This window comes from Callospermophilus lateralis, chromosome 17 (assembly GCF_048772815.1).
Source record: "Callospermophilus lateralis isolate mCalLat2 chromosome 17, mCalLat2.hap1, whole genome shotgun sequence".
NCBI lineage: Eukaryota > Metazoa > Chordata > Mammalia > Rodentia > Sciuridae > Callospermophilus > Callospermophilus lateralis.
In genome coordinates, this window is record NC_135321.1 from 23,688,560 (window position 1) to 23,699,785 (window position 11,226).

At 40.9% G+C, this 11,226-nt stretch overlaps 1 protein-coding gene across 1 annotated transcript in view; it reads left to right on the forward strand.

Moving 5' to 3' along the window:
- The window catches only part of Myo5b (myosin VB), a 194,017-nt gene that overhangs the window by 180,713 nt on the left and 2,078 nt on the right, over positions 1-11,226 (forward strand). The window contains exons 36-39 of the mRNA XM_077105607.1: positions 1,667-1,817; positions 3,021-3,306; positions 3,891-4,065; positions 5,760-5,840. Coding sequence (XP_076961722.1) covers positions 1,667-1,817; positions 3,021-3,306; positions 3,891-4,065; positions 5,760-5,840 — 693 coding nt within the window. The remainder of the gene's footprint in view (positions 1-1,666; positions 1,818-3,020; positions 3,307-3,890; positions 4,066-5,759; positions 5,841-11,226) is intronic.

An 11,226-nucleotide genomic window follows, 5' to 3' on the forward strand; every position in this document is an offset into this window, starting at 1 on the left:
CAGAACTACATTTATACAATCTGACCTTGAGGCCCAACTTCATGCTCCTAACCCAGTTGGATTCCTTGGCCGGAGGCCCAATTGTCACTATCATTTTATGTTCCACCCTGGACCTCTGCGACCCAGCTTTATCTAGAACTTGCCATCCCCAACTCAAGCATTTCTCTCAAGCTGCACGGTCAGCCCTTCTAACATAAGGCACTTTCCTCAGTCTCTCCAGTGCCAGCCCTGCCTGCTCTCAGATCCTCACAGGTCTGCCCCACTTTTCTCTTTCTCCCCTTTCTTTCGCGTATCTCACCGTGCGCCGTCCCAAGGTCAAGATGTAGCCTAATGAAAACAATGCAACTGTTATGGTGGCTGTTTCAAGTGCTTTCATTGAGTTTTGAACCCTGTGGCACTTGTCCAATGAGCTACATCCCCAGTTCTTTTTTTTGAGATGATGTCTTCCTTAGTTGCTGATCCTTCTGCCTTGGCCTCCCTAGTCACTGGGATTATAGGCATCTGGCCCAGTAGGACACTTTAAAGCTTTGTTCCATCTTTTGTAACAGATCAAATTTTGGTACACTTCTCTGTCTCTGGGGAAATAAAAGCTGTGCCATTGCAGTCAGTCTTGACTTTGGAATGTGGCTGGACTGTACTCCCCTCCTAAGCATCACAACTTCAGTTTGATCACCTGCTTTTATTAGGAAGGGAGTGAGTTAAAGGTGGGGGAACGGCCTTCGTTTCAGACAGACGCCTTCTGTTATGTAACCATGATATCCACAAGCTCTTACTGTGAGTGTGGGATGACATTTAATGTTATTCTATTAAGGATCATCACTTCACCCAAACTTACATGTGTTCTGAGTGGAACATTATGTAAAGCCAGGGACTGTCATGGCAGCTGTTTCACGTGCTCTGTGTTCTCGGGGACAAGACTGGAACCACATAATAACCAGGTCTTTGTGGTCTAATGAGGAGGAGTGAAAGACCTCCTGAGTCATCGCATCAGTCTCGCTCCTACCTGCTTTTTCTCCTATATATAAAAAAAACTCCTGTGTAACTTGGCACAGCACAAGAAGCTTCACTGAGGATTGTCACCCTTTTGAAAGCATACATCTTTTTACCTGCTGTTGGTTTCCCTCGACCTGAATAAAAAAGAATATTGGTCGCAGGAGTGCCTTTTATATAAGCAATTCTTTGAGCTTCCATGTTATTTTTTCCTGTTAATACAGAAAGCTAAGGGGACACAGTGATGTTGTGGTAGAATCATTTCAGTGCATCTGTTAATTCTGATGCCTAGTGATAGAGTCCATATAAAATGTCTCTTTATACAGACATACAATCTACTCTGTTTTAGGCTAACCTGGGTGGGGATAGCGCTAGACAAAGTAAGAAATCATGGGTCCCTCTTTGCTTGAGCTGGTGCCAATCAGGCTTTGATGTCTTGGGGCACTTTAGGGATTTAGACTAAATTACTTAAGCCTTTTTAATTACAGTGTGGCTTCTCTGTCATTTTGAGTATTTTCCCTACCTTTGAGTTCAAGGGCCACCATTGAAGCCTGATGGGGAGGTCCTAGGTGGGTAGGGTCCCCACAAATACATTGCTAAAGAAACCAGAGGCTCAGAAGTTGTACTGAGGCCAAGAGACTGCAGAATCTCAGTAATACCGACCTCTCATCTTCAGGGCTTCATGACACAGAACACCGCGAAGCAGAATGAACATTGTCTTAAGAACTTTGACCTCACTGAATACCGTCAGGTGCTGAGTGACCTTTCCATTCAGATCTACCAGCAGCTCATTAAAATCGCTGAGGGCTTGTTGCAGCCAATGATAGGTAAGTTAGCACAGGAGGGTTCTAGCCCTCATTCCGGGCTCTGGAAGTCTCCCATCTTCAGGGAGCCTAATGTATTAGCCAGGGCCTTCCCAGAGAAGGCCTACAGAGCTGTGCACATTGTGCCTGAGACCTGTGAAATTTTCAATGCTGTCTCGTCCAAATCTGCTAGCATAATGGAATGATTTTTTCCTCTCCTGTAGTATGTTGTATTATTTTTCCTCAAGAAATTTCAATAGGTAATAAATATGAACTCAAAAGCATAAATGCACATACAGTAAAATAGTATCCTCTTGTCCATTTTGTATTTTTCATGAAAAAAGGAAAGCCTTGTGTGTGTTCACAGGCAAGAACACAGCAGTAAAACCCTCGGGCAATAATACTTGGCACTGAACATGAAATCAGAATTGGAAAAATAAGAGCAGCTATGTTTTAGGTTAAAAGAAAGGAAACCCATGTACAGCACTCACTGCTGCATGAAGGCTAGGGAGGAACGTGAACCTGGGAAGATGTGTAATACTTTCTCTGGGTTCTTATAACACTAGTAGGTTTGGGGTGAATTCTAAGTAGGACCAATCTATAAGTATGTCCCTTGGGATAAGATTTATTCCAAATCTTTCTTCTTGCCATCTTCTAAGGCACAGAGAGAACTGACTTGTCAAACTGGAGATACTACAGCATGTGGAATGATGGGAGGGTTGGTAGCACTGCTTTTGAAGTCAGTCAGTTTGGGTTCAAATACTGGCCGAGTTCCTAGCCACATGACTATAAACAAGTTATTTAAACTCTTTATGCCTGTTTCCTCATCAGTGAAATGGGTACCTCATAGGGTTGTTGGATGATTAAAAGAGGTACTGATCATAAAGCACCATGGTTAAGAGTGTCTCAGTAACCTAATATTGACCTAGTGGCTGGGCCAGGACTGCACTCAAATTGTTCAGTTCTCATCTTGGACTTGGCGCAGGCAGTAGAGAATCAAGCTAGTGCATGTGCATCTTTATTCCATCAGTAAATTTAAGCAAAAAATTGGTCCTTAGATATTTTATTCCACATAGAAACGCTTTGCCAAAAGTTGTAAGTTCCTGAGCATGTCAACGTTGTGCACCTCTGGATGGGATCACTGTAAAAACAGTGAGTGCCGTTGAGCAGTCCAGCATCAGAGTTTGTGAGGACCTGCAAGCTTCTGTAACCATGTTTTTCTTTCAGTTTCTGCCATGTTAGAAAATGAGAGCATTCAGGGTCTATCTGGTGTGAAGCCAATGGGCTACCGGAAGCGCTCCTCCAGCATGGCAGATGGGGATAACTCATACTGCCTGGAAGCCATCATCCGCCAGATGAATTGCTTTCACACAGTCATGTGTGACCAGGGCCTGGACCCTGAGATCATCCTGCAGGTGTTCAAACAGCTCTTCTACATGATCACCGCAGTGACTCTTAACAACCTGCTCCTACGGAAGGACGTCTGCTCGTGGAGCACAGGCATGCAACTCAGGTGAGAGAGGCTCTCATCCAACAAAGGGAGAGAATGGACTCCCGACACTAGTTGGAAGCAGAGCATAATGTGCTTGCCTCTAAAAATGAAGTCCTGATCTGATTTTGGATCTGATACGTCACAGCGTATGATTCAAACTCAGGTTCTTTTTATTGGTTGAGGAAATTCATTACCACCAAGCTGGTGAACATTAAAGCTTAAGGACTTTTATATAGTTGAAGACTAGATACAATGTGGCCAGGTAAGAGAAATCACTGAGTTTGGAGGCATGAAGAGGCTTACAAAGACTACAAATATGCTTGTGAATGTTAAATACACATTGTTTCAACTCAGTATATCTAATGCCTTCTCCTCCATTGCTTTATAAAAATTTATTTCAGTATTTCTTCTTTGGTGGCTTTTTAGTCCCCTTCATTTATTGATTCGTTTGTTCTTCATTAATCAAACAGCTACCTTTCCAGCTTGTAACCTGTGAGGTAGTTGAGGTGAGGACGATGACACTGGTGGCAGCTATCCTCAAAACACAGGGGTGCCTTCAATCGATGAATTGGGGCTTAACCACTCACTTTTTACCTGTGGCTAAGGTATAATATAAGTGAGCTTGAAGAGTGGCTTCGGGGAAGGAACCTTCACCAGAGCGGAGCAGCTCAGACCATGGAGCCTCTGATCCAAGCAGCCCAGCTCCTGCAGTTAAAGAAGAAAACCCATGAGGACGCCGAGGCCATCTGCTCTCTGTGTACCTCCCTCAGCACCCAGCAGGTAGGGTTATTCCAGCCCTTGTCAACCTCGGTGCTTAGGGCAAGTCCTGCTTCTCAATCTGTTCTTGCCGCTGTGGGGGTGGGTGTGTGTGTTTAGTGGTGCACCCCCTGCCTTTTATGTAGCCAGACACCGCTTTGGTCTGTGAAACAAGATGCCACAGCTGCTGTTTCCTGTAACAGCAGCTGGTTCTTCTTGCTCACTTAGAAAACGAGGTTGTAACCAGGCACATAGTGCACATCAGTAATCACAGCAGTTTGGGAGGATGACACAGAAGGATCGCAAGTCTGAGAACAGCTGCAGCAATTTAGCAAGGCCCTGTCTCAAAAACTAAAAAGCACTGGTGATGAAACTCTGTGGTAAAGTGGCTCTGTTCAATCCCCAGTCCACAAAAAAGAAGAAGAAAACAAGGTCTCTCCCTGCTGCAACCCCTTCTGTACTGGGAATTGAACCCACTGGCCTTGCATACGCTATACAAGCACTCTGCCACTGAGCTATGCCCCAACACTTTTTAATTTTGAGAAGGGGTATGGCTAAGTTGCCCCACTTGGACTTGAACTTGGAATCCTCCCTCATCCTCTGGAGTAGTTGGGATCACAGATGTGTGCCAATGCACCTAGCCACTACTTGTTTTAAATAATGAGTTCTGAATTGTTTCTTATGTAGAAATTTTAAATTTTTCTGAACTTTTTAGCATCAAGCATCTACTCTTTCCAATTATTTCAATATGATTGTTTTCCCTTAAGACTCCATTTATATTGGTTTAAATGAAAGTCATTAAGAATCAAGAAGTATTTAAATGTCACTTTCCTTTTCCCCCCCTTCCAAAATTGTATTTATATTGCAACTCAGTTGCAGACATACCACCTGTCTAAAAAAGATAGATCCACAGACAGCCAGACCTTGCCCTCTGTCCTGAGTGTGCCTACTGGAAATGGCTATAGAGACTGGCACAAAGAAACTAGACTTTCTATATCAAATGCATTTTCTTCCCGATCAATACCTAAAACAGCAAGCTCCAAACTTTGCGTAACAAAGTAAACACACCTCTCCTTACCTCCTCCACTAGCTACTAATAAATGAACTATTGAACTCTTAAGAACATTGTTTCTTTCTGCAAATGTACTAAAAGTTTTCCAATGTTGCCCTCTTTTAATTGTACTTTTCTTTGACAAGAACTTCTAGATTGCAGCTGGCTTTACAGCTGGGTGGGCTACTTCCACCAATCAGTAAGCAAACCAAAGATTATCTCTCTTTCAAATAAGCAGAAAATCTCTTCTATACATGAATTTTTGCATTTCATTTTTCATGGGAGAGGGAGGTAGAAGGGGATTTGGGTGCCTAAACGAGGCATCTAAGGTAAGACTCCCACTATTCTTTGGAAGAAATCTTGTCCTTACTGGTAGATAAGAGGCTGAGGATTTCAGGTAACAGATTTCTGAATTCCTCATTGACCATAAGCAACCAAGCACAGGGACGGGGTTGATGGGAATGTGGGGAATGTGGATGAGGGAAAAGTCTCAGATCTCCCAAGTGAGCCATGAGTGTAGATTCCTACTGTAAACGTCAGTCCAGCTCCTTCCATGTTATAAGTCCTGTCTAAAGATCGTGCTCTTACACCAGTGTCATCTGGTCTTTAAGGTTGTCTTCTGTTCATGTGGCTCTGTGTTAATAAACTTTTGTTTTCATTCCAACAGATCGTCAAAATTTTAAACCTTTATACACCCCTGAATGAATTTGAAGAGCGAGTAACAGTGTCCTTTATACGAACAATCCAAGTAAGTTTTAAAATACTAATCAATTCTGTAAAGTTCTCATCTAAAACTGTCAAAAAGAAGTGAACTTTTATATTTTAAAAAAATAGTTCTAGATGAATACCACACCTTTATTTTTATGTGGTTCTGAGAATCGAACTCAGTGCCTCACATGTGCTAGGCAAGGGCTCTACCATTGAGCTACAACCCCAGCCCTGAACTTTTAACCTTTATTAATAAACTACTAGAAGACCTCCCATTCCTAGGCATTCTATGTAAATAAACATGAACCCTAACACCTGTGAATAACTTGTTAACTATATACACACAGACTGAACTGTTAGTCTCTGCCACTCAGATCTTGGACTGAATCTAAGTATTTGTTTCCCAGTAGCACATCACTAAGGCACCAAATGGAATTTTCAGAGAGCAGAATATCAACTCTACTCACAAATGGAACTAAGAAACATTCTTAAGACTTAAGAGTTTAAATGGTATCTTTATCTCTAAGACTCATAATATTTGCCCTTAAAGAATCTGCTTGGAAAAAAAAATATTTTAGGCAAATGATTTTTGAAATCTGCCCTGGCTTCCTTGAGTTAAGCCCCTGGTAATCTTGACTGAGCACCTAGCCTGTGTGTGGTGGTGACTGACAGCAAGGGATCACTCAGAACAACAGGGCATGTTTCTCCCATGATTGCACATAGGGAAGACCTTGGAGACCCCTTATCGAGTAAAGTAATGCTAACATGAAACAAGGATTTAAAAAAAAAAAAAAAAAAAGCAGTAGGAAAATTGATCAGAGGAGGAATCAGGGAGAAAGTTGAAGAACCTTGAGAAAGCATAGGCTTTTTGTAGAAGAAGCTTTCCTCTGAAACACTCAGGATTTTATTCAGAGTCTATTCTATGTTTCAATGTAGAGATCCAGAGATTTAGAAAGATCACCTTGTGTCTGAAAAGTGTTGTAGCAAAGAATACATGAACTTTAGCCGGGTGTCTAAGTAGAGGAGAGAGGCCAAAGGTCAAGGAAGCGATGCCAAGTCAGACTGAAGGCTGGCTGTTTTCTTATGGGCAATGGAGAAATCACAGGATTATTATACATACAGCGTGCAGAGGAAAACAGGCCCTCGTGCCAACACATGCCATGCCAGGGCAGGGGAGGTGCCAATGGAAAGGATTCAGTTAGGGTAGCACATAGCCAGCTGCAGAAAGGGGAGCCAGAGTCCGATGACAGAAGGAAGCCTGAGATCCCAGCCCTCACTGCTGATTTTTATGGAGAGGTGGTAAATGACCCAAGCAAAAGTACAAATTTAGAAAGTCTCCCTTGTACATCTGAGATACACACACCAGCAGAAGAGTATAACTGATTATAACTGATTATAAATTGGCAATATCACTGTTTACAAGAAGGGAATTCAGGCCAAAGGTCAAAGAATATATGGTAAGTCAGACTGCAGGTTTAATGAATAAAGGACATAGAAAACATGTCATAGAGGTCAAGTGTCTGTAAATATGACTAAATACACTGACCGGCAGATCCTGCATCTTACTCAGGATTTTTATCCAAAAAAAAATTTTTTTTGCCAGCTCTAGTTTTATGCTTTGCTTCTACCTATAAGTGTTCAGAGGAAACAGTCCCACACTTGAACCATTTACCATAAATTCAAGTTCTTTATTAAAGAAAGCTATTGGTTGAGTGCTAAATGCAGAATGTACTGACCTTTAAAAACAATTTGAACTTGAACGTATGATTGTACTGAAACATCACGTGCTACCCCACAAACACGTACAATGTTTACATGTCAGTTAAAGTAATTTAAAATTTTTTCATTTAAATTTGAGAGGGATGTTAAACTCACCAAAGGATCTACAAGAGGATTTTATGAGCAGATTTGCCTTGAGAATTTTTTTTTTAAGAGAGAGAGAATTTTAATATTTATTTTTTAGTTTTCGGTGGACACAACATCTTTGTTTGTATGTGGTGCTGAGGATCGAACCCAGGCCGCACACATGCCAAGCGAGCACACTACTGCTTGAGCCACATCCTCAGCCCAAGAGAATTTTAATTAATTAAATGTATACATGCTCTTTGCAGTTAAATTGTAATATATGAAATAATTAACTTTTGTCTTATTTTATACTCTAAATGCTTAACAATTTTTTCAAGTCCTTCAAAATAGTAAAGACTATTGATATATTTCTAATAGAGAAATAAGATGAGCATAAAGACTGTAAGAATTATTATTTTTCAAAGCTTCCTGCCACATTTTCACATGCTGTGTGATAGGTTTGTAATAATGGATGCAGCAGAGCTCAGAGTGGGCTGAGTGTGAGAAACCGCTGATCCCAGGAGAGATCAGTCTGCCAGGCCCCACCAGAGCTATCATTTATGAACTTGAATTAGGCTTGTAGCTCATTCCTCCCTGAATATCCTTCTCTCTTAAACTTCTTATTTCCAACTGTTTTTTCAAACTGTTAAAATTGCCTTAAAATTTTAGCCCATTTTTTAAGATGCCAGACGCCTTGGTATTTTGTGATTGAGACCTGGGGATATCAGGAGCACTTTCCATTCACACTCTCCAGGCAACTGAAAACGATGTAATCAATTGAGGTGCTGCTGCCACTGTTTAGCCATCTCACAATCCTATGTCAAACTGGTTTTCTTCTGCAAGCCAGTTTCCCAGTACCTTCCAAATGTGCCCACATATTTACTGACCTCGGCCCCTGTTTCAAGGCTTAAGAAAAATAGAGGTGCTGTTAGAGTGAGGCCAGCTGGAACACCCAACTTCTGGAGGAGTTGAGCAGATGAGTGCTCATTGTCTTCCCACTGCTAAAAATTGAGAAATGATGAAATCTCCAGAAAGTCACAGCATATCAAAATGTTGTCACTATTTGAAGCAATAAAGTTGCCTTGTCTCAAAGAGGAAAAAACACTTCATATCTCAAGCTAGTGTGGAATGACCTGTGTTTTCACAAAATCAAGATGATGGATTTTTCTCTTAGCAATACTTCCACAGTTGAGTGGCCTTTGTAAGAGCTCAGCTCCTCCCTGCAGTCTGAGGTTCTGAGGTTGGTTGTGAATGCACAGGCAAGTGCAGGGAGGTGCGTCCAGTTAATAACAAGCGGCACTTACCACAAGCTAGCAGCTGCACCCAGCATTTTACATGCGTTCAAGCTTGATCCTCATAGTCTTATGAGAAGGGTGCTCTCCCCATCCCTCCACCTTTCGTTTATGTTTTTGTTACATGTTAGCTTTGTGTCGCTGTGACAAAATGCTGGAAGTAATTATCTTAGAAGGAGGAAAGATTTATTTTGACTCACAGTGTCCAGAGGTTCCATTCCTGGACACTTGGCCCTATTCTTTAGGCCATAGTACATCATAACAGGAACATGTGACAGGCCTATTTGCATCATGGAGGCCAGGAAGCAAAAGACACAGGAAGGGGCTAGTGTTCCAAATATCTCCTCCAAGGCATGTCCCTGAAGACCTGACTTCCTCCCAATGGGCTCTGCCTCCTGGAGATGCCACCACCCTCAACAGTACCAAGGCTGGGGGCCAGCCCTTTAATGCATGTGCTTGTGGATGACATTCCAGATCCAAATTATGGCAATGTTGTACCATTTTAATCATTTCTACATGTACAATTTGGTGGCAGTAAGTACATTGACAATGTTAGGGAACCATCAACGCTATTTGCAGAATCAGTCCATCATCCTGAATAGGAATACCCATTTGAGCAGTGACATCTATTCATCTATTTCCCTTCCCCCAGCCTCTGGGAACCTCTCTTCTCTGAATTTGTCTAGTCTAGATGTTTCATTAAGTAGACACGTAATTTTTCCTTTTGTATCTGGTTTTTTAATAACGTTTTCTTGTAGTCTCTTTGACTTTGGTATCAGATCATTACTGGCTTCATAAAATGAGTTAGGAAGTGCTGCTTTTGTCTTCCAAAACAATTTTTCTTTCGGAAAAATTTGAGAGGAATTAGCATTAATTCTTTAAATGTTTGGTAGAATAACCATTGAAGCTCTCTGAACCTAGTCTTTTCTTGTTGAGAGGCATTTCATTACTAATTCAATCTTCTTGTTTTATATATATTCAGATTTTCTATTTCTTAATTTAAAAAAAATTTAGTTATATATGGATAGAATGCCTTTATTTTATTTTATGTGGTGCTAAGAATCGAGCCCAGTGCCTCACACATGATAGGCAAGTGCTCTGCTACTGAACTACAGGTCCAGCCCTTGAGTGAGTTTTGATAGTTTGTGCTACCAGGATTTTATCCATTTCATCTAGATTATCCAATTTGTTGGTATAAAACTGATTTTAGCATTCTCTTAACCCTTTTTATTTCTGTAAATTTGATAGTAACATCCTCACATCTGTTTCTGATTTTGGTTATTTCTGAATTCACTCTTTTTTTCTTAGTTTAGCTGAAGACTTATCAATTTTATTGAACCAACTTTTAATTTTTTGTTATAGTCTATTCTCCATTTATCTCCATTGTAATTTTTATTTCCTTTGTGTTGCCTGTCTTGAGTTTAGTTTGCTCTTCTTTTTCAGTTATGATTTACATGACCCATGAGCTATTTGAGATTGTTAATTTCAACATCTTGGTGGATTTTCCAGTTTTCCTTTATTTGTACTCTTATTCCATTGTAACCAGAAATAGTTATGACTTCAGTCTGAAGTTTAATAAGACTGTTTTGTATAATCTATGGTCTGTCCTGGAGAATGTTCCACCTACATCAAGAATGTGTTTCTGAGGCTGGGGTTGTGGCTCAGTGGTAGAGCACTTGTGTCCATCTACAACTAAAAATATTACCCACAAAAGGTTTCTGCTCATGAGTGTTCTGTATGTGTGTTAGGTCTGAAGGGCTTGTCATGTCATTCATGGCCCTCTCTCAATTTTCAGTTTTATTCCATCTGTTATTGAAAATGAGGTGTTGAAGTGTCCAGCAAGCATTGGAGAACCATTTCTTCCTGCAGTTCTGTCAGTTTTTGGTTCATATAATTTAGGGCTTTGTTGCTAGTATATATATGCTTGGAATTGTTCTTGATGGACTGAACCTTTTTCTGATATATAATGTCCTTCCTTGTCTCTAGAAACAACTTAATTCCAGGTGTGGTGGCACAGCCTGTAATCCCAGCAACTCAGAAGACAACTTGGCCAGACCCTGTCTCAAAAAATAAAAGAGCTAAAAAAATAAATAAATAGCTGGGAATGTAGCTCAGTAGTAGAGCACCCCTGGGTTCAATCTCCAGTTCCAAGAGAGGGGAAAGGAAGGAAAGAAAAAATAATGTCTGCTTCATTCTTGAAGGACACTTGTATCAGATATAAAATTCTCAGCTGACGTGTTTTTCCTTCAGACATTTTCATCCCACTGTCTCCTAACCTCCATGGTTTCT